Raw genomic sequence first — 24,402 nt, 5'->3', positions numbered from 1 at the left:
CCTCGCCCGGCTAGTTTTTTATATCTTTTTTTTTTTTTAGTAGAGACGGGGTTTCACCGTGTTAGCCATGATGGTCTCCATCTCCTGACCTCATGATCCACCCGCCTTGGCCTCCCAAAGTGCTGGGATTACAGGCGTGAGTCACCACGCCTGGCAACATCCTCCCATTCCTATGCTGGAGAAATAGAGAGATGGAGGCTCAGAGGAGCAAGGTGACTTGCCCAGGCTCAAAGATCTAAAAATGAACCAGACTGAATCTACCTGTTATGCCTTCTCTTAAAACGTGTGTGTGTGTATGTGTGTGTGTGTGTGTGTGTGTGTGTAAAATAAAACTATTTGACTATTTAATAGATAGTTTATAGAAGTATTTTTCAAAGAGAATATTATAGATTATAGAGTCCCTTTTAAAAGAAAAAATTCTTGCATACCATCAAGGTTGATCTAAAGTATACTTATTTTAATGTTATTTTAATATATACAAGTATAACAATAGACTTAAATTCCTTATGCGTATGTCTTATACAAGTACAAAAACCACACTTGCAAATGTAAGATACATAATACTAAAAAAACTAATAAGCCAATATGTAAAATGCAACCGAGTGTGAGAGATAGTGCTCATTCTCATTTGGGGTGAAACAGGACAAAGATACAGCCTCAAACAAGTGGATTTTTTTTAATTTCACCTGTTTTAGTGTTCAACCTTGATATTAACAACATAGATTCTCTATTCACATAGAAGTGTTTTACAAAATAATATTAACTTTAAGGTAATCATGCCTCACACTTAGCCACCACCCTCTCAGCAAAGCATTCTCTCATGTCTGGGGTAATGAGGTGTCTATGACTTGATAGTTCTCTGCAGTAGTGTTGCTTGTTTAAGCAAAGGTTGTATTGTGGTGCTCCTGAAATCCAGCTCTAATGGTTATCTTAACCCACTTATTTCTAGAATTAGACAAAAAAAAGTTGTTTGCTGTGTATTTACTACCAGTAATTGTTGCAATCAGGTCTGACCAAAGACAGGCCTGTGAAATGCTTGCAGGTGATGCTAATGTACTGACCGCCAGCGTGCAGGCATTTAAGTTTGGAGTTCCCCCAATTCTGTTTTCTGTTTAAGCTACATGACTCCGTTCATTAACAATCGAGGATGTCATTTGGCTGTCCTCTGGTGCAAATATGATCATAAACACCAACATAAACATAATCCATAAGTAGTCAGCCAAAGGATCTGGAACATTCTTGTTTTAATTTGTTTCTCATTTACATTGAAATGAAAGTATGGAATTTTAAAATTTTCATTGAGAAGCTAACATACCCTGAGGATGGAAACACAGACCCTCAGACTCAGAGGGAAGAAGACAGATACAACCAAATCCTCCAGAGAAACCCTAGGCATGGAACTAACTGGTAGTCACCTTCCCGGGCAAAGTCGTTTCACTAGGCCCGTAACCAGTAGTCAACCTTTTCTGGACTGACTGGGTTTAGACAAGGTCCCTTCTTGGAGAGATCAAGGAACAAAAAGCAAAGGCCTTTGGTCCCTTCACACACATGGAAATAATAAGGAAATAAAACAACAATATAGAAATTGTGGCATTAGAAGAAATATTTATTCATTCAACATTTATTGAATACCTACACTGTCCCAGGCAGTCTGCACATGGGGAATATAGGTGTCAAAGGACTCATGAATCTAGGAAGACAGACATACAGTAAACAGATCATTGCAACATAGAGTTTCTCAACCTCAGCACTATTGACATTGTGGGCCACATAATTCTTTTCTGTAGGAGCCTCTCCTGCATACTGTAGAACATTTAAAGGCATCTCTGGCCTCCACCTACCAGATAAGAGTAGCATCAATACCCATCCACACCAGTTATGGCAACCAAAAATGGCTCCTTACATTGCCAAATGTCCTCTAACGGGTAAATCATCCCTGGTTAAGAACCACAGCAATAAATTGTAGTAAGTGCCATGTCTGGTACAGGGTGCAGACCATGAAGAAAGGGAAGGCGAATGACAGCTGCACTGAGTCAGTAACAACAGATATGAATTACCCAAGAAGATAAAGAGGCAAAGGGTTTTCCAGAAAGAGAGACCATCATCTTGGAAAATCACAGTGGCATGAGAGAGTGTACTATGTTAAGAAAATTAAAAGAACTTAGTTCTGCTTATGTGTGATATGGGCTGGGGAAGGTGGAGTGCACAGTACAGTGATACACGTTAAACACTTAAGAATAATATGTTTAAATATTTGGCAAAATCAAAGTGAAAAAAGTTTTACTAAGAAATTTTTTAAAGACTTAGTAGAAATATATAATATAACTTTCTAGATGGGAATGTTATTAAAATGTAAATTTGTCTCTAATTAACATGTAATAATAATAATACAATTTATTAAGACCTTGCTATGTGCCAGGCATTGTTTTAAGAAATTAACATATGCCTGTTGTGATTTAGCTGGAGAGACAGAATAATAAAAATGTCTTTAAAGAAATTATTATATGCCTGTATTAATATACATAACTTAAATAATTTTAAAAATTTAGGCCAGGCATGGTGGCTCACACCTATAATCCCAGCACTTTGGGAGGCCAAGGCGGGGGGGGATCATTTGAGGTTAGGAGTTCAAGACGAGCCTCACCAACATGGTGAAATCTTGTCTCTACTAAAAATACAAAAAAATTAGCCAGGCGTGGTGGTGCACACCTGAAGTCCCAGCTACTCAGGAGGCTGAAGCAAGAGAATCGCTTGAACCTAGGAGGTGGAGGTTGCAGTGGGCCAAGATTGCACCACTGCACTCAAGCCTGGGCAACAGAGTGAGACTCCGTCTCAAAAAAAAAAAAATTTTAGATAAACTACCTATACATACTTTAATCTTTGCAACTACCCTATGAAGTAAGTAGTAGTATTATCTCCATTTTATAGGTGAGGAAACAAGCACAAAGAGGTTAAAATATTTGCCTAATGGCACTGTGGTAGTAAATGGCAGGATGAAGATTTAGACCATACAGGCGTTCTTCAGAGCCTGAGCTCTTCTCCTTTACAAGAATTCTTATCAAAATACCTGTAAGAGTTTCCCCATGGGAACTTGACAAAGTGTCTAGGTATAAGAAGAAGCAGACAAAAAGACAAAAGTTTTTTTTTTTTTTTTTTTTTTAAGAATAATAAAGTGATGGGCTAACGCTGCCAGATAGTCAACCAAATTTTAAAGCTTTGAAAGTTAAAAGTATGCTTTGGCATAAGGATGGACAAACAGATTAATGGAACAAAATCTAAAATCAGACAGACATACATGTGAGTTGAATATAAGGTAGAGAAGGTTTTACAAAGCAATGAAGAAAAAGGAAGTTTATTTAGTTAATGCTGCAGAAGTTATTGACTAGCTTTTTTGGAAGGAAAAAGTAATTACAGTATGACTAACAAATATACCAAAGTAAATCCTAGATTAATTAAATATTTTAAAATATAAGATAATTTTAAACATTTTAAAATTACAAAATAGTTCTAGAATAACTATCTCCTAGATGGAAACTATTCTCTCAGCATAGAAATAGTGAAGGAAAACACAAAGAAAAAGTAAATTGATTTGACTACATCATTCAACAAATATTTATTGAGAATACTTTATGTACCAGGCACCAGGAAACACATCAAATAAAATACATTATATGTTTTTTCCTAAATCATGAATGGAATTTAAAAGCAAATAATCAATGGGAAAAGATGTTTTTAGTAATTACAGCAATGTGTTAAAATCCTTAACAAATACGTAGCTCAGATAAACTGACAGAAAAAGTGCTAAAATTCTAGTAAATCAATGAGGAAGGAATACAAACTGATAATTCAAGAAAAGAACAAAAATCAAATGCTTCATACAAACTTGTTGGGTTTTGTTTTCTTCTTTTCTATTTTTGATGATGAACTTTTTTTTTATTATTATACTTTCAGTTCTGGGATACATGTGCAGATGTGCAGGTTTTTTACATTGGTATATATGTGCCATGGTGGTTTGCTGCACCCGTTAACCCACCATCTACATGAGGTATTTCTCCTAATGCTATCCCTCCCCTTGCCACCCAACCCCCAACAGGCCCTGGTGTGTGATGTTCCCCTCCCTGTGCCCATATGTTCACATTGTTCAGCTCCCACTTATGAGTGAGAACATGCAGAGTTTGGTTTTCTATTCCTGTGTTAGTTTGCTGAGAATGGTTGTTTCTAGCTTCATCTATGTCCCTGCAAAGGACATGAACTCATATTCGTTTTTTTTTTTAAAGACTTAAACTCAGTAATTAAAGAGATGCAAGTTAAAACAAGTAATCATATACATATATAACTTGCCAAATTCACAATGTAGACTAGGATGTAAAGAGACAAGACTTTCAAACATTGCTGTTAGGATAAAATTCATAGAAAGCAATATGGTTGTGTATAAAAAAAGATTTTTTAAAACTTCACAGTTTTTGACAACTTAATTTCACTCGTAGGAATTTATCCTAAAAGGGTCATCAGAAATGCTGACAAAGAGTTATCTGTAAGATCTTCATCATAACACTGCCTTTTATTCAAAAAAATGGGGAAGGTACAATCTAACTATACAAAATAGGTGAATAATAGCACTTCTATATAATGAAATACTAACACACTCATATTAAATGATGTTTACAAGAGCTTTGGTGAAACTAATACAATTAAGTGAAAAGAGCAAAACATCAAACTATATTATCCTTTAATTATGTAAAAAATACATACAGAGAATTGATAAGAAGGAAGTATGCCAAATATTTTGTCTAGGGTTTAAAATTGTGAGCAATTTGTTCAAATTCTCTCCAAATTTTCTATTATGAACACCAAAAGGTGAAATTAAAACTTAGGGATATATAATGTAGTAATATTTTGAAGAAAAAAATTAATAGTTGTGTCAATTATTTTTCTCAATAGTATATTCATTTTACTTCTTCCTAATTCCTAGCTGTAATATTTTCTATTGTTACCTATGCCACCATTTTTTGCCTAATTACCATAGACAGTGTTATAAAAAGTGGTGGAAATGTTTTCTCCAATGTCAGTAAAATAATATAAGCTCCTGGAAGCTTACAACCTGAAATGACGCTACCAGGGCCATATTTAAACGTGAATGTAGGGATGATTTCCCCTAAGAAGTCAGCAAAAAATTTAGCTCCATTTTAAAGGTGATTAAACAAAGTTGTACCAACCCCATTATTGTTAAACAGAATCAGACCCGGGCTTATCTGGTAGAGATACATCGATATGTTTCAGTAAAGCCTATTGCCATAAATGAGAAAGTCATATTCTCCTCTGCAGACCCCCATTCATTTTTTGGCTGATTCAGCTAAAATAGTAGTCTGCTCAGAGCCCAGAAAACTTACCAGGAAGTAAAAAATCCTATCTTCCAGGTGTTTTAAAACACGTCAATATTTATTTCACACAGAAGAAGAAGTCTGTAGATTTACAATTTTCCTCCTCTCATTCAGTCTTCTGCCTAGGAAGAGATAGTCTTAGTTTATCCTTTAAAATTAACTTTTTCTATTTTCAAAAAAGTGACACTGTCTCCATTTCAGCCAAGAAAGAAAATTTAATTCATTATTATCTGAGTAACATTTTTCCCTATTTTGAAACTCCGCAGGAAAACATTTGCATAGGGAAACTGGAGGAGGAACTGCCACAGATGAAAATAGATAACTTTAATCAACTATTGTTTTATTTTCCATCTTCAATCTATGTTTTTGGTGGTATTCTAACACATGTACATGTATTGTTGGGATAGGGTTAGACAAATGTCATAAATTGAACATCTGAAAATCAAACCGATAGAGCTTTTTAAGAATAAAAAGAGGCCGGGCACAGTGGCTCATGCCTGTAATCCCAGCACTTTGGGAGGCCGAGGCGGGCGGATCACGAAGTCAGGAGATCGAGACCACAGTGAAACCCCATCTCTACTAAAAATACAAAAAATTAGCCAGGTGCGGTAGCAGGCGCCTGTAGTCCCAGCTGAGGCAGGAGGCTGAGGCAGGAGAATGGCGTGAACCCGGGAGGCAGAACTTGCAGTGAGCTGAGATCACGCCACTGCCCTCCAGCCTGGGTGACAGAAAAAAAAAAAAAAGAATTAAAAAGATACCATTTGACCTAGCAATCCCATTACTGGGTATATACCCAAAGGAATATAAACCATTCTACTATAAGAACACATGCACATGTATGTTTATTNATTTTGTTTTTATCTCTGCTAACATCATCTGCTAGAACTTTTCATTTGTATGAGCATTTGGGTAAAACGTCTGTTTGTTCTCATGTATTCTGCTTGTAGTAAAGAACATTTTCAATATAGGTGCCCTGTGAATAATGAGTATTAGCTGACTTTTCCTATATTTGTTTTTTTCTCAGTTAGGCTCTGTTACTACTGCTACATGGGTTTGTTGTACATATACACCATGGAAAACTATCCAGTCATAAAAAGAACGAGATCATGCCCTTTGCAGGGACATGGATGAGCTGGAAGCCATTATCCTTGGCAAACTAACGCAGGAACAGAAAACCAAACATTGCATGTTCTCACTTATAAGTGGGTGCTGAATAATGTGAACACATGGACGCAGGGAGGGGAAAAACATACACTGGGGCCTCTTAGGGGTTGGGGGATGAGGGGAGAGAACCTAGATGATGGGTCAATAGGTGCAGCAAACCACCATGGCACATGTATACCTATGTAACAAACCTGCACATGTATCCTGGAACTTAAAGTAAAATAAATTTTTTTTAATGAAATAAATTTTTAAAATGAGGATAAAAAGCCTGCCTGTTGGTTGAAATAAAAGTAAGATAGACTCTGTCCATGGAAACAGTGGTAGAATCATTCCTGAATTATTCCAACAACAGTTTTCAACCTAATTGGTCAATCTATGCCCACCAGCAGAAACCAGTGTCACTTATGGCTGTCCCCTTCCCTCCTTTTAGAACTGGCCTTGTAACTCAACTCAAGGGATACACAGCCATCAACACTTCTTCACTGTAAATCACGTAACTGTTGCTTACCCTCTTCTTTTAGGCTTTCTGGCTCATGCTTCACTCTCTAGAAACACTGATCACAGAACCTAAAGTAAGGTGTGCAGTGAAGGGGAGTGTTGCCTCCGTTCAAATTATGGGTAGTTCTTCCCTGTTTGCTTTCTGTGTTTGCTGGGAATAATGCTGTGGGAGCGGTGGCTGGGTGCACCCAAGATAACAAAATGTCCAGGCACAGAGGCTTGTTTCCTGGAGAACCAGGAAGGTTCTCCAGATTGGAGTATGTGTGTGTGTGTGTGTGTGTGTGTGTGTGTGTGTGTTTCAGGGCCTTGAGGTCCAGATTTTGGAGAGTCTCATTAAAATGTCCCTGGAGGGCCAGGTGCGGTGGCTCACGCCTGCAATCCCGGCACTTCGGGAGGCCGAGGCAGGCAGATCATTTGAAGTCAGGAGTTCGAGACCAGCCTGACCAACATGGTGAAACTCTGTCTCTACTAAAATACAAAAATTAGCTGGGTGTGGTGGCAGGTGCCTGTAATCTCAGCTAGTCAAGAAGCTGAGGCAGGAGAATTGCTTGAATCCAGGAGGTGGAGGTTGCACTGAGCCAAGATCACGCCACTGCACTCCAGCGTGGGTGGCAGAGTGAGACACCCTCTCAAAAAAAATGAATAAATAAAATTAAAAAGAATCTCTGGAGGCTGGGCACAGTGGGTCACGCCTGTAGTCCCAGCACTTTGGGAAGCCAAGATAAACAGATCACTTGAGCTCAGGAATTTGAGCCCAGCATGGGCAACACGATGAAACCCTGTCTCTACTAAAAATACAATAATTAGCTGGGTGTGGTGGTATGCACGTGTAGTTCCAGATACTCTGGAGGCTGAGGCATGAGAATTGCTTGAACCCGGGAGGCAGAAGTTGCAGTGACTCTGATGACACCACTGCACTCCAGTCTGGGCAACAGAGCAAGACTCCATCTCAAAAAAAAAAAAAAAAAAAAAAAAAAAAAAAAAAAGGCTCTGGATTCAGAGGCCAGACATACCTGACTCCCACATCCATCAACCAATTCTATAGCAAAATTTAGTTGTATAGACAAAACACAACACCTGATGTCTTCAGCCAAGTCTCTCTACTGTGATTATACAATTCCTAATATTTTGACCAATTCTAGTGAAAACTTTTCTGCAAAATGTAGAAGATAGTGTATGAGATCTGAAAAGGCTCTGGAGTGTTCTAGTTTAGATCTCACATGTTGTGGATGAAGAACCTGTGACCTACAAGGGCTTAGGAGTTTGCCCCCAACATGCCCAGCACATGGCAAGTTAGGGGCAGCGTCAGGAGCAGATCCTAAGCCTCTTGGTGACCAGGCGAAGGACTTCAGTCCAGCTAGCCCTGGTCCCTCCTCTGGCCTTTGTGGGACCTTCTGTGCCAGCCACAGAGTCCTCATGTGGTTGTTGTGGCACCAGTGAAAGCATGAGATGGAAATCAATGGGATCCCTGGCTTCCTCTCATCCCAGTTCCAATGCTTGTGGACCAAGAGCATAGCTCTAGGATTTGGTTTCATGTTGTCAAAAGTGGGGACAACTTTGCCTGCCCCTGCGGCTCCATATGGAAATAGAGAAAGAGCGCTGGACTGGAAGCTGAGGTGGGAGCCCCACCCATGCCCGTTTTTAGAGTATCTGTGGTTCCAGGCACTGGGACAAGTCCCTTAACTTATCTGTACTTTTCTTGACTCACAACCAAAAAAATGGGGATAATAGTACCTACCCTACCCATTTCTGTAAGATCAAAATGGAAAGATGTAAGTGAAAACTCGTTTATGAGTTGTGAAGAGAAAATGTGAAAAATCTGGTTTAAGACAGGGCACAGTGGGTGCTTCCCAGGGCCATCTTAAGCAAGGTCAGCCAAAGTGGTCTGCAGTCACGTTCCCAGTGGTGGGGATACGTCAGCCTCTTCTCCAGAAGACGGCACTCTCGGAGGAACCAGAGCTGGAGGGAGGCCGGTCCGGCCTGGAGCAGGGAGTCCTTCTGCGCCCTGACACGGCTCTGCGCCGAACCCACCCGGCATGCGGAGCGAGGACAAGTGCCTCTTGGGCCCGCTTCTCTAACAAATGTAAAAATAATGCCCTTGAACCAGGAGTGAAACTGAGCTATCTAAGGAAAACACTGTGAGCAAATACTGAGAGCCTAGGGAAACCATCTGATTAGAAGAGCTCCCCTCAGGAGCGCGTTAGCGGCACGCCTTCGGCAGCAGGAGGGCGGCAGCTTCTCGCAGCGGCAGGGCGGGCGGCCGGGATCATGTCCACCACCACATGCCAAGTGGTGGCGTTCCTCCTGTCCATCCTGGGGCTGGCGGGCTGCATCGCGGCCACCGGGATGGACATGTGGAGCACCCAGGACCTGTACGACAACCCCGTCACCTCCGTGTTCCAGTACGAAGGGCTCTGGAGGAGCTGCGTGAGGCAGAGCTCGGGGTTCACCGAGTGCAGGCCCTATTTCACCATCCTGGGCCTTCCAGGTAGGCACCGCACACCCCGGGGCAGGGCCAGGTGAGCCAGGTGAGCGCAGGGAAGGGGACGTTTGTGCTGAGCCCCACTCCCGCCTCTAGGTGAGGACCCTGGCAGCTCTGGCTCAGAATAAAAGATGTGAATAAAAGGAGAAGCTGGCTCGCGTCAAATAGGGCAACAGTCATACAGGAGAAAATCGGAGGATTAATACTGAAGGTGACGGAATCGCTAGTAAGGAGGCAGGCCTCAAGAGGAATGGGTCTACTGTAAGGGTATGTTCATGATACCTGGAGTAAACTCGTGTTTCTCAAGGAGAAAATAAATTGTGTGCATGACATACATGTGGCTTGCTCCTGCCTGCACATACATGGCAGCAGGAAAGCAGGATGCTGAGTATTTTGTTATATCTGGAAAAGTTTATTGAGAGCTAACTTCATTTTCTTTCCATTTCAATTAAATTTTTCAAAGTTGGAGTCTCTGTGGGTACCAAAAAGAATGTTGCCATTAAATTATAAATATTCTTTCTCTGCATTTGTATTCAGAATATCTGGTATACTGTCCTAAAAATCAATGTATATCAAAATATAATTATAGAATTATAATTATATTATGCCAAAATATAAATATAATTACAAATATGACATCCTTTCACCCCTAAAGATGAAATAAATTAAACCCCTGCTTTTAATACAGATAATTACTTCAAATATGCATCATAGCAACTTTGCATTCTGAATAATATGGGAGCTCTATTTGTATTTTTTAAATGCAAACAAGAAAATAATAGATCAAGCTAATTAGTGGCTCTAAGGGGTGGCCAAGATGTGAGTGTGATGGAGAAAGGAGAACAATGTTAAGTTTTGCCTCTCTGAAACAAATACCTTTTATAAACAAGTGGATGGAAATAAATTTGCAAGAAATTGTGAAGAGGCTGCAGAGCCCTTGAAACTGAATTGAATTGTGAAAAGCAATTCAACTAATCCAAGTTCATTTTCAGAAAGAAATAGAAGATGGGTGTCAGAGTAGAAGAACTGGATTATTTATTCCGTTTTTTGGAAGCCACTCATTGCAGGACCAATAGGATCACTGACTCTGTGGAAAGACCTGCTTAGGGAAGCAAGGGAGGTAGAACCTGGCCAGAAAAAAGAGAACCAGACTGAGGAAGGATTATGCTGTAGTGGGAGGGGAGAGGTGAGACTCAGGAAATGCGACACGGAGTGTTGAGTTGCTAATTATGTCTAATTTTAACTATCATATAAAGAAAAAGATTGTCCTCATATTCAAAATTAAGGCATGATATCTTATGACTTCATGTTCAATAACCTCTCCCCAGGGCCCTACTACATATTATCAATCTCTTGCTCACTCTGTATCACAGTCTCCATACATGGGGCTCCTGAATATTCCCACTCTCCTAAATGGGCAAACCCCATTGCCTCCACTGTGACTTGTCACTCCTATTCTATCAACAGATCCTATCTCCATGACACCCTCTTAGAATAGCTCCACCTCTCCCCCTTGACAGAACAAGATTCTCCTCCCTGCTTTCCTGCTAAGGTCAAACTCTCCTGCTAAGGTCAACCTCCCCAGCAGGGCTCTGAGGGCCTCATGCCACCTGTCTGGGATCACGCCCTGTTGGTCATCCCCTCTCCTCCTTGCCTCTTTCATCTCTTCTCCTCACTTATGTATATGGCCTCCTTTCCGGGGAAATCTGTTGATCCTGATCATTGTCAAGTTCTGTCTCTCTCCTGGGTCACTGACAAACCAAATTAAAAGACTAAATTTTTCCACTACCTCTCACCCTTAACCTTTCTCAGTCTGGTTTCTATCCTTCCTTCATCTCTTTAGAATGTTTGCTTTTTTGACCATAGCAGAGGATGAAGAGGAGTCTTTCTTTCAGTCACTAACTCCTAGTTCTCAGTTCTCATCCTCTTAGACATTTCAAAACCCAACCAACTTCCGTGGTTCCCCATTCCCAGCTTAATTAGGTACACACATAACAGCCTAACACCAAACCTTCCTAACCCCTCACCTAACTTCGCTGGCGGTCTCTTACTCCCCCATCCTGTTTCTTCTGTCCTTTCAGTATACCCTGGACTTGGTCCTGGACACCCATTGCTCATGCTCCCCTGAAATCCCCCCTCCACCACCCCAACTGTCCTCTCACAAATCTTCCCCTACACCTCCTCAAGCCCCCAAATTGAATAAAGATTCCACAAGTCTCTGTACCAAACCCAGAGCATTCTCATAGCGTTGAGCATATTCACTCCTCGTGACACTGCTCTCAAATCTGAGAAGCATTTATTGCATACCTACAAAGAGTACACAACACAAAACTGGCCTTGTCGGCACTGTAAATTCCAGCGGAGGGGACAGGCATGTGCGTGAATGTCAAAGCAAAGGCAACACATGACATGGGGCTTTGACACAGATGTTTGGAGCACCGGAAAGAAAGTGATTATTCAGTAGGAAGAGTCAAGAGGGGGGAAAATCAGGACAGTTTCAGTAAGGGAGTTTTGTTTGAGTTGGAACTTTAGCTTATTAACTTGGTTATTTTTACATTTGTCTCATTCAGCTTCTATGTGGCGGTTCCCTTCAGCTAGATAAGAATTATTTCCCCAGATCCCAGAAAAGGGCCTGGTAGACTGAGTATTCAGCAAAGGATTGATAAACTAAGTCGAATTAAATAGTACAAATAGTTCATTTTAAGTGTTTATGCAAGCCATTGAACTACAAACAGGTTAAGGTCTTCCCCAAAAAAGACAGTAAATCATTTTTGTACTACAAACTTTTGGTTATTATGGCTCCACATATACAAAAGGACCTGGTCCTCCTCCTGCCTGGAACAGATTCATTTGTTCATCCAATCATGCATTTAACAAATATCTCTTGCATGCCTACTGTGTTGCAGAGGCTAGAGTTCAGACTCTATTAGTCAGAGTAGTTAAGGTCTGCTGCTGCAACAAACAAACCTAAACATCTCAATGGCTTAACACAACAAAAGTTTACTTTCTGCCCACATAAAGTCCACTGTAGGAAGAGCAGCCTCCTTGCAGCTACATTATTCAAAGTTGCTGGGGCAAGAGAAGAAAGGCTTGAAGGCGGCACAACAGTTCTTAACTGCTTCAGTCTGAAAGTAACACATGTCACTCACAGTGCATTGGCCAGAACTAGCCATATGGCCCCAGGAGCTGGGAGATGTAGGAGCACATAGCTATTTGGTGAGCACCTACTGTCTTTACCACAGGGAGCATTTGAATAGTAACTGCCTGGGCTGCAACACATCAACCACACTTATTTCAGTTCTGCCAGACAGATAATTCCCTGAACATCAAATAGTCAAAACCAATGAGATTGCAGAAGAAGATATACCATTAATTTATATTCAAACAAATATGATTGAATTAGATGTGTAAACTATCATCTGATATAAGATAATTTATAGTGTGTAATTCAGAGCTAGACATTTTGGTAGGGATAGCCTGGAATCAGGAAAGAGGAGGGGTTTGAGGTAAATTTCTACAATGTAAAAATTCCCTAGCATTTAATAACAGAGGAATGTAAATATGGCCATGGCGGGGCGGGTAAAAGCACATTTTTTTCAGAAAGCAAGGAGGAAGAAAGGAACAGTGGATGAGGGAGAGAGGAAGGGAAGGTGAGAAAGAAGAAAGTAGAGAGGGAGAGAGGAAGAGAGGTGGGAGAATTGGTGATGCTAGGTACTTTTATTCCATGTCAGGCCAGACAAAGACCTCTTAGAGAGGGAACCCAGTTGCCACTCATGGAAATCTGAGATGTTTGAGACCCACAAAAGGAGAGGTCCTTGGCTCTCTGGGAAGGATTTTAGGGAAGCTGGAAGAAATGACTTCCTCAAATCCTATCTGGAGGACAGCAAATGTGAATGTCAGGGCCAGTAGCAATGCATTGTGGGTTCTTGGAAACTGTTGGTCACAAGATCATCTGTTGGTAAGCTCTGTCGGTGGTAAGATTGTGGCCAGAGAACTCTGATATGCCTGTCTTTCATCTCCCACAAAACGCAGCATGGCCCACAACAAGCATAGGGGGTTGGGGAAGTAGGAAGTGGGTGCTGCTTTGTGTCCTGTCTCCTAGTTGTGCTGTGAAAAGTCAAGCTGTGCTGAACCACCATGGGAACTGGGGGACAGTTCCCAGCAGCCACCACAGAAGTGTACCCCAGTTCTGCCTATCTGAGTTGAGGGAAGAGGATTTCACCAAAGCCAGAAAAGAACACTTCTTGGGATTGAGTTTGCAGAAAAGGAGGTACTTTAAATCACTGAAAATCTGTGGCCTTCAAGAAGAGTGTCGCCTTAAAAGCAGACAGTCCCCATGCAGCAGGAGTGGCTACGCTACAAATTGGCACCCCAAAATACAAATATCTATTTGATGACTTACATAAGGAATGGGCAGGAGCTGGGAGTGGTGGCTTACACCTGTAATCCCAGCACTTTGGGAGGCCAAGGTGGGAGGATTGCTTGAGGCCAGGAGTTCAAGACCAGCCTGGGCAACAAAATGAGATCCCATCTCTACAGTAAGCTTAAAATTTTTAAAAATTAGCTGGAAACAGTGGTATATGCCTGTAATCCCAGCTATTCAGGAGACTGTGGCAGGAAAATCACTGGAGCTGGAGTTAGAAGTTGCAGTTAACTGTGATCATGCCACTGTACTCCATCTTGGGCAACAAAGTGAAACTTCATCCATCTCTAAAAATAAAATATTTGAAGAGTGTAAGAATGGGCAGGAAGATTACCAGGAGGAAAAGGCTCGAAAGAAACTCAAAAGCTAAAGGCAACAATGCAAGGAGATAAAACAGCCCAAGAGGACATTTGTGGGGCTCCTAAAGGAGCTGGAAGGAATAACAACCAGCCAGGACCTAATGCCTAACTTTCCATCAGAAACAGCTGTGTAAAGTATTTTCTTGCACTTGACGAGGAACCTGGGAAAGACAGACCTGAAGCAGAGGAGCTGGATGAAATGCCTGGAGGGAGAAATGTAAGTTTGCAATGATTCTCCCAGAGAGTTTAATTTTGACCTAGAACCCAGAAAAGTATCACTTTTTAGCACGAAAGTAAGCCTTAAAGTATTTACAGAAAGGCAAAAGGCAGATACCTATAATACTTTGGTTAATAATCATAATTATCACTGGGCACAGTGGCTTGCACCTGTAATCCTAGCAACACAGGAGGCTGAGACAGAAGGATCATCACTTGAACCCAGGAACCAAGGCCACAGTGATCATGCCACTGCACTCCAGCATGGGCAACAGAGCAAGATCCCACCTCAAAAAATAAATATAAATAAATAATGATAATAATCATTATCAGTTATTAAATTCTTCCTAAGCACAATCTCTGTTCTTGCAAAATCTCACTTAACTTTTCATTCATCTGACAAAAATGTATCATGTCTCTTTGGAACTTACAGCTGTAGAAGAATGTAATTCAATGCAACAGGCTGTATTGTGTAAACTAAAGATAGATTAATGAAGTAAATGGTGGTGGTAGCAGGACTGCATACTTGTATGTTACCAGCTCTATATAACTGATAGCTCAAGATTCAATCTCATTGTATTCCACACAGTAGATACAGCATGCAGTGCTCTGAGGACAGTGACAGAAATAAAATAACTACTATTTATTGAGCTGCATATTGGCTCTTCAGCTTAATCTTTACAAAAATCAGGAAAATGTGTATTAGTTTTAGGTTTAAAAAGTTGGAAACTGAGGCTGGGGGTGAGGGAAGGACATGCCCAAGGCCTCGTGGATAGAAGATGGCAGAAACAGGATGTGAACATAAGACAAAGACTTCCAAGTCTGCATCCTTTTCCCCTGCCCAGAACCTGTTTCTAAATGCAGGAATGGGCTGCCTTTAGAATTGAAAAGCTTGGTCTAGGCTTGAGCACAATAAGCGCAGAGGGTATATGGGCGTTGATCCATTTGTGACAATATCATCAATGATGTGAAATTAGGAGTATGAATTAAGTTTAAAGTATGGATGACTTGCATCCCATTCACACTTGCCTTCCCTGGAAACAGTGGAAAAGACGAGTAAAGGGCCAACAATAAGCAGAATGGAGAGGGGGCAAAGATATGGCAAACTCATGTCCCTGGCTCTATAATGTCCCTGGCTTGACATCACAGTCAAGTAATGCTTTTTCTAAAGTGTTTGCAAACATTTTGACTAAATTTGGTAAAGTGGTAAGCCTTACAGTTAGAGGGAAGTGAGCTGGAATCAAGGGCACAGCTTGGCCACCTACATCTCTGGACCTCACTTTCCCCATTTGTGAAATGCCTCACAGTAAGACATTTATATGAAAGTGCTGGGCCAGGCACGGTGGCTCACTCCTGTAATCCCAGCACTTTGGGAGGCCAAGGTGGGTGGATCACCTAAGGTCAGGAGTTCGAGACCAGCCTGATCAATATGGTGAAACCCTGTCTCTACTAAAAATATGAACAAATTAGCCAGGCATGGTGGTATGTGCCTGTAGTCCCAGGTACTCAAGAAGCTGAGACAGGAGAATTGTTTGAACCCAGGAGGCAGAGGTTGCAGTGGGCTGAGATCACCCCACTGCACTCCAGCCTGGCTGACAGCAAGACTCTGTCTCAAAAAAACAAACAAACAAACAAACAAAAAAACAAAGAAAGTGCCCTGTGACCCATTTACAAGATCTAGCTCTTGGTATCCCTAAATCATCACTGCTGTGTCTACATCACTCAGGGCTCTCAAACACTTAGGACATTTGATCTTCTAGCTTTTTTCCTCCAAACTCAAAAACATTTTATGAATTCAAATATCCAAAGGCAAGATCACTTCACGCCCTGTGTTCTCCCTTCCCATCCCCATCCTACCCATGTTCTGTACACTTCACTATATCTCAGCCCCTCTGCAGGCACTGAGGGCCTTGATTTTTTTTTTTTATATGACTATCTACATTTTCCCTTTCTGCTTCAGTGTGTAAAAACAACAGCCACTGGAGAGTCACAGAGTTTCTTATCAACCTATAAATCATATTTACACACACAGGAGTGAAGTTTTAAACCAGACCACATTTAATCCAGAGAACAGTTTCACAAAACCTTCACAAAATCTAAATCAAAAATCCATAAAGGGAAAAAAATGAGACTTCTCATAAGTATCCTTCTTAAAAGAGCTTGTCTGTTTATTTCTTGCTATTGGCTGAATGGTTTCACTGGTTGTGAAAACAGTTTGTCTTTCCCCATTTTCCGGTAGAAGAAACCAGCCCTAGAAGGTGAAGTGATTATAAGTTAGTTATAAAGTTGGGGAGTCTATTGGTTTTCAGTAAAGCTGCTTTCTCTCTCTTCAAAAGAGAAAGATATTTCAGCATCAGCATGCCTCTTCAAATACGTGGACAAACATCTAAAAGTTACATGTTATTGTATATGATGAAGACACCACAGGGAGCTGAGAACAGGTCTACACAGCTCAAGAGAACCTGCAACCTAGGTAAATGAGGCTGCTTGCCCTGATTTCTCAATGAGAAAAGCTAGGAACCAAAATGTCTGCTCAGCTTGCAGCTGTGGTGGTCCCCATTTAGATGGCAGGGGCAGCTACCACAAAGCGTCATGCCCTAGGATGGCCTAGTCAGTGGTGCAGCATCATTTCTTGGTGGGGAGACACATCATCAGAGTTGTAGTTGGATCTCACCTTAAAGGATGTCTTAGACAGTTCCTGCTGCTGTAACAAGATTACCTTAGACTGGGTAATGTATAAACCACAGAAATTTATTCTCACAGTTCTGGAGGCTGGGAAGTCCAAGATCAAGGTGTCGGCAGATTCCATCTGGTAAGGGTTCATGCTCTTCAAAGATAGTGCCTTTTACTGTGTCCTCATATGGCAGAAGGGACAGAAGGGCAAAAGAGACAAACAGGCTCCCTCAAGGCCTTTTATAAGGGCACTAATGTCATTCCTGAGGGTACCTCCTACAGACCTCACCTCGCAGTAGTACTGCACTGGGGATTACGTTTCAACATATAAATTTTGGAGGGAAAGACACATTCAAATCATAGCAGAGGTGAAGAGGAAGGTCAGTGAAGATAGAAACCCACCTATGCTGCCTCTCCTATCAGCTAACTCCCCTGCTCATTCAGAGTCTTGTGTTCATTTTTCCTGATCTTCCCCACTACTTAGGTGCTGCTAGGTCCAAGCCTTTCTTTTCTTCCTCCTTTCAAATTTTCTTCCCCTCTTGCCCATAGCAATTCACACACATGGCTGTTTCAAATCCTCAACCATATTTTATCATCATGTGAGACGATTCACGTTTGTATACAGTTAGTACAAGTCAAAGCTATGTGGAGTTGCCAAGGGATACGTTGTTTTTAGGGAAGGAGAGGAAACTGATATTTATTGAGCCTGGCTTAGGTTTATGCCAAGTAGCATCTGATCCTCACATATCTATGCAAGAGATATCTTTGACTCCCTCCAGAACTGAGGACTTGTTTTCATTGAGCTTAAATGACTTACCTAATAACACTCACCTGGTGTCACATTGTTCTATAGAATTTTACAAGGTACTAAGGACTTCTGTGTTGATTTCCTGGAATCTCTAGAGAATCTAGTGTCTCCCATCTTATTCTCAAGAGCCTTTCTTCTGGAGTCTGGCCTCAGACTACGGTCTTCTGAGCTCCCCTCCTTTGGACTCCTCCATTAGCTCTCTTGTCTCCAGTCTAGGACCAAGCTATGCCTGAAGGTATGGCTCCTCCCACCCCCCTACTCCACCAGGGCCCCAGTCCAGGCCTTTGGCTGCTGGTGAACTGCTGTCCCATCATCCTCACTCCCACTTCCACTTAGTGATGCCAGCCCCTGAGAACCCTCTTTCAGCCCAACTCTCCACTCCGAGTACCTCTGCTGAGCCCTTCTTGAAAGCTGTTGTCTCGCATTATTCCTTGAAATTTTGTTATTGAATGATTAAATGAAAATCTCTGGGGGTGAGAACAAACATTAATATTTCTTTAAAAGCGCCCCCAGAAGATGCTCAGGTGCAGCCTGTGTTGGAAAAAACCACACCCGAGAGCACCTCACCTGTCAGTTCACAGCTACTTGGGGAATTAAGGTGTTTTGCAACAGGGAGGGAACACTGAGTTCCCATTTTTCTGTTTGCTTCTTTCAGCCCTGAATCCTGCCCACCCTTCAGGTCTGATAACACTTCATTGTTCATTGGGAAGAATGCTGTAGTCACACTTTTGGTGCAGGGAATCAGGCGTTAGAGCCTGTTGACTCACCTGTTATCAGCTGATAAGCCTCTTGATCAGAATATCAAGTAAGAGACAAAATGGCTAAAAGAGAAACCTACCTGCTACCTACTTTGTGGCAGTTTTCTCTGTTTACTTATCTATAGAGAAGATTAGGATCCCAGGTGGACCATGCAGGTGGAGGGGAAGGTGAGTTTACCACCATGAATCTCCATGGTCATTACTAGACATAGGAGGTTTCTAGCCATAAGCAGTGGAGCCAATTTCCTCCCACTTACTGGCACCTGCCCCCATGACAGTTGCCAGTGGGACTAAGACTGACGATCGTTGTTTGTAGAATTATCTTCCCAGCAGAGAAGCAAAGTTAAAATCAGAAGTTTCTTTAGGGAGAAGAGAATCAGAATCAAGTATATAGAGATCAATGGGATAAAACTAGAATAGGTGGACACTGTCATTCATACTTCAGACAGATATCTGGTGAGAAGGCTGCTAGGGCCTCTGTTCCTCAGACATTGCAGGAGGCACTTTAACAAGTTCTACACTATCTAACTCTCCTTTTTCAAAATTTCTCATTGATTGCCGATTTTTCTGGCATGACAAATTGCTTTATGATACAAACACACCTTAGAGTGAATATGCTGACAGCTCCACTGATGTTTGACTCAGATGCCCATGATGTTGGCTGTTGTAGGAGAGGGAAATCTTCCCAAGGTGACTGGAGAGAGTCCTCTCCCAGGACTGCTGGAGGAGATGGGAATGCTGTCATCTTGAGAGTCACATTTATAAATAATCTACCAGGCCAGGTTATTCCCTAAGACGATTTGGAGAATGTTTTCTTCCACATTCTTAGCATCCATTTCGGAGCATGATTGTTTATGGTTGAGTCTCCAAATTTGGAGGATACATTTTGTAAGAGTTTACGGATCCCTGTACCTGATGGAAGGCAGGACCTGTTTTTCCAGAATAAGGTGCCTCAAAACAATGTGCTGTGATGGAAAAGTAATGATTTTGAGGCAGTTTTGGATTTGACTCCCAGTTCTGCCTCCTTTCCCTTGATGTGTGTCCTTGGGCAAGTTACCTCACCTGAGTCTCCATTTCTTCAACCATAAAATGGGTGATAATTATATTATCTGCATCGTAGGGTTTTTTTTTTCCCATGGATTACATTTTTTAATGTCTGAAAATTCCTTACTAGCTTTCACTCAAAAGTAGCAACTGCCTGTGAAAACTAGGGCAGGACAGAACTTTCTGTTTTGTTCACAGTTTCCTCTGAGCCTTTTGCCCATAGCCCTATAGGCAGATTCCCTCAGTATCTCCTTCAAAGAGAAAAAAACTGATAAGCATTTCTCCTGTTTCTTTTCCATTTCCAAATTTCAATTTTGCCTGGGTATTATTAACTGGTCTCGCTGAGGGTAGGAATGACACCTCCTTTGAGTGTACCCCACAATCCCCTTCTAGTTAAAACTTGGCAAGGTCTCCATCTGCATTTCTAGCTGGCTCCTGACTTGCTCCCTTGGGTCCAGGTGACAGGGGGAGCCTCATGAGGGTTTTGCTTCTCCTTTTTAAAAAAGTCCTTCCTGGAAAACTATCCACCAGGATGCTAAAGGTGGCTATCTCCAAGAGTTAGAATAGCAGGTTATTGTTTTTTATTTCCTGTTTATAGTTTTCTATACATCCTGAAATTTTTATATTGAGCAGTTATTGTTTATATAACTAGGAAAAAAATCAGCAATTTCCCAAAAAAGAAAAATGATGCCCTTTACCTCTTCTCTGATACCACACTGTAGAATGCAATGTCTTTGCAGCTGTAAGACTTGGTGTGAGAGGTCCCCTCACATCTGCAAGGGGCTTCAGCAGCACTCTGGTCATGACTTCGAACCTGGAGGGCTGGAAACTCTCCAAAAACAATAAGACTTTAAAGGTTAGCATGTCTAGACACTGATGAAACCATCTTTCATAAGTTAGAAACACTTGATTTCAAGTAACAGAACCCCAACCTGAATTAGTTCAAACAGGTAGGGATTTAAAAAAAAATAATAATAATAATAATAGTAATGGTGCTGGGATAGCACCTGAAACCTAAGGAAAGAATGTATGTGGACCATAGGAAAAGCTGGAGTCAGGAGCTCAAACACTGACTGTCAGGGCTCTCTACCTTCCTGTTGGGTTTGGTCTGCTTACCATTATACAGCAGCTTACCACCTGAAGGAAACCATGGACTCCCAGGACAGCATCTTATACTTTCAGCCCCTGGAGAGAGACTGGCCGGATGTTCTCTGTGTCCAGCAAGACATTCTGTATAAGTGTCTCATCTGCCTGGTTTGACTCAGATGCCCATGCTGGATTAATTTGCCTTGGTCAAGGCACTGGGTATAAAGTCAGGGCCTGAAAGATCAAAGTCAGTATCACTACTCAAAGTAGGGCCTGTGTACCAAGCTGGCGCACAAACTATGTGTTACCCACCTGAACAGTTCCGGTACCGAAATCGAGAATAAATATTTCTAAACATTTATAACAATTTGACATGTCTGTGACACTCAAGCAGGTGATTTTGTATTTTGTCAGGATGTCAATTTGTGACAGATTGGAAATTTAAATTTTAAGTAGTTTGAAAACACTGATGTAAGACATGGCAACTCCTTCAAAAATCATGGACTTAGGAAAAAAGGGGATATACTGGAGGGATAAAATAATTGGTGTCTAGCACATAAATATCTCCACACAGTTTTGCAGTTCAGCTCCACCCTACCAACCCACACTAGGGGCCTTGCCTACTGGAACACATGAAGGACTAATTTGTCTTCCTTGTTAAATTATTTATACTTGTAATAGACATGCTTAGTGACTGTCGTTCCCCACTTTGGCATAAGCTCCATGACAACAGAGACCATGTCTGATCTGTTGTTAACTATTGTCATCCCATGGCCAGTCAGGAGGGCTCAGTAAACAATGGTTGCGATGAGTCACAGCAATTTAAGGATGCACTAGAAACAACTTGGGATATATCTGGAGGTAAGGACACTGCAGAAGAGTCCCTGTAGGGCCTATACCTACGACTGATTCCTAGAAAGGGAACTGCTGATAAACTGGTCCAGTTGAAAGGCCTAATATTGTTATATTGATCTTTTTATATACATCTGAAACCTACAGCTCACCATAATCTTAGCAGTTCCTTTTGGAAAGGGACAAAGTTGAGTATCCTTGGTATATCACTTAGCAATCTTGGCTTCATCATATGCTATAAATGAATTCTTGGTTTCCTAAAGTGGACACAACTATGTAAAACTTTTATCACATACGGAAGCACAAGAGAAGAAAAATATTTGGGTTAGAAGTCACAGCTATAAGCTCTATCAGTAATTCAAACTCTCACCTTAGACAAACTATTTTCCCTTTCCGGATCCCAGATTATCAAGCTTTAAAAATGAGGAAGCTGAAATAGGTACAATCCAAGGACCTCCCCAGTTCCAACCATCCATAATTCTCTGATTCTGTAGACATCTGAGTGCATGTCCTTCATCAGAGAATTGTAAGTGATGTATTTTGTATTTCCCACAATTCCACATCCTTTGACAATGGCAAGGTTCACAGTTTATGGACTTTGCTGTCTCTCAGAGGTTTGGTGCAGGTTAGTTGTGGTTGCTTTGTTTTATTAAACCAGAGCTGAATCAAGCGTGCTGAGCTGGTCTGATTTGTCTGCTGTGTCTTGCCCCTTGTCCCACAGCCATGCTGCAGGCAGTGCGAGCCCTGATGATCGTAGGCATCGTCCTGGGTGCCATTGGCCTCCTAGTATCCATCTTTGCCCTGAAATGCATCCGCATTGGCAGCATGGAGGACTCTGCCAAAGCCAACATGACACTGACCTCCGGGATCATGTTCATTGTCTCAGGTAAACACAGAGCCTGGAGTTCCCACTTCTGGAATGTCAAAGCAAAATCATTCTGGTAGAGAAAACATGACTCCTCCCTACTCCTGAATGTGGTTCAGAACTTTTTATACTGAGATTCATGATCTGAGTGTGAAGGCCCAATTGCGTATCATGAGTACTAAGGTCCATCTTAGCTGCCACTCCAACCCCAATAGAAGAGGTTCTTAGCTGGATGCAGTAGTTCATGTCTATAATGTCAGCACTTTGAGAGGCCAAGACAGGAGGATCACTTGAGTCCAGGAGTTCAAGACCAGCCTAGGCAGCATTGTGACACCCCATGTTGATTAAAAGAAATTGTTTTTTATTTAAAAAAAAAAAAAAACTTAGCTTTTGAATCTTAAATTCAGCTGGAAAAAAAAGGTTCTCAACCCTAAAAGAGTCATGTGACTTGATCTCTAAAAGGCATTTTTTTGGCAAGGCTTTAGAAAGTGATTTTAAGGGACGATATCTTGACATTACCAAAGAAACAAACCAAAAATATTTGGACTATTGAGCCTTGGTCCCAAGATGCATGAAAAATTTCTTTCTGTACACACACCTATCCTTCCACAATTAGCGAGATAAAACATTCTAAGCACCTATCACAATGTTTAGCACATAGCGAGAATTCAGTAATCAATGCTTGGTTATAAGGATGCAATATTCTGCAGCCTACTCATCTAAACTCATCTAGGCATAACCTGCCTCAGAAACATTGTAATCCCTTGAAACTAACTCTGGAGATTTCTTTTTCTTTGCCCACAGGTCTTTGTGCAATTGCTGGAGTGTCTGTGTTTGCCAACATGCTGGTGACTAACTTCTGGATGTCCACAGCCAACATGTACAGCAGCATGGGTGGGATGGTGCAGACTATTCAGACCAGGTAACCTCCTAATCTAGGTCTCGTCATTCACCATGATGAATATTGTTATAAGAATCTGATTAAACACATGCGCCTAATGTGACTGTCAGTGCCTGAAATACCAAAAATTTATCAGAGACAACCATGCCGTATCATAAATCAACAATCACCTGTAAATTCATAAACTTCATTTCAGTGAAATATCCTTGGTGATATGACTTGAGGCTGATCTGACATTTGCATTGAAATATGGTGACAGTTCATAGTATTTATCTAACACTCTTACACAAGCCCCTTTGTGGTGGCAATGAAACAGGCACTATTAACCCAGGCAAGTAAATGAATATCAACTTACATCTACAGTCCATAACTGGGACCTGGCTAGGAACAGGTAAACGTTTGAATAGAAATCAGCAAGGTGCAGTATGGGTGAGAAAAGTGATGTTCCTTTCTGGTATAGCTGCCTCTTTCTCTCATTCATTAATTCATTTATTCTACAAATGTATTGATCACCTGCTGTAAGCCAAGACATGTTCAGAGTGCTGGAGATACAAAAATCCCCACTCTCACAGCGGGTACAGTCTGGCAGAGGGAGATGAAACCCCACTACAATTTGGTGTCTGAAGGAGAGTAGAACTTTTAAAAGATGGAAAAACAATACCAATGCCCATATTCATTTAGTCACTTTAAACGGATATATCTCATAGCAAGAAGCTGGAGCAAATTCCTGAAAAAGAAAGATCTTGTTCTTGGGAAGAAATATAAATATTAGACCTCAGTGACCTGTCGTCTCTGGATGCATGCACTTGGCATTTTTTCCAGCCACACTAACATGAGGTACAGACGGAGAGTGAGGGTGTGATAAATCCATTACCCTCTGGCTCCCTGGAAC

General features: G+C 41.4%; 1 protein-coding gene across 2 annotated transcripts in view; it reads left to right on the top strand.

Annotated features, from left to right (window-relative positions):
* CLDN18 (claudin 18) overlaps positions 1-24,402 on the top strand; it is a 35,426-nt gene that overhangs the window by 2,928 nt on the left and 8,096 nt on the right. Inside the window, exons 1-3 of one of the 2 annotated variants that reach the window (XM_017895852.1) lie at positions 9,097-9,531; positions 22,466-22,630; positions 23,414-23,531. In XM_017895852.1, the coding sequence (XP_017751341.1) occupies positions 9,312-9,531; positions 22,466-22,630; positions 23,414-23,531 (503 nt within the window). In that variant the 5' untranslated portion in view covers positions 9,097-9,311. Of the gene's footprint in view, positions 1-9,096; positions 9,532-22,465; positions 22,631-23,413; positions 23,532-24,402 lie in introns of those variants that run through there. The other variant, XM_017895853.1, reaches the window with a different exon arrangement.

Source organism: Rhinopithecus bieti, unplaced genomic scaffold, assembly GCF_001698545.2.
Source record: "Rhinopithecus bieti isolate Rb0 unplaced genomic scaffold, ASM169854v2 scaffold_26603, whole genome shotgun sequence".
NCBI classification, from domain to species: domain Eukaryota; kingdom Metazoa; phylum Chordata; class Mammalia; order Primates; family Cercopithecidae; genus Rhinopithecus; species Rhinopithecus bieti.
The sequence above is the reverse complement of the archived record's forward strand: the minus strand, read 5'-3'. Positions and strand labels throughout refer to the sequence as shown.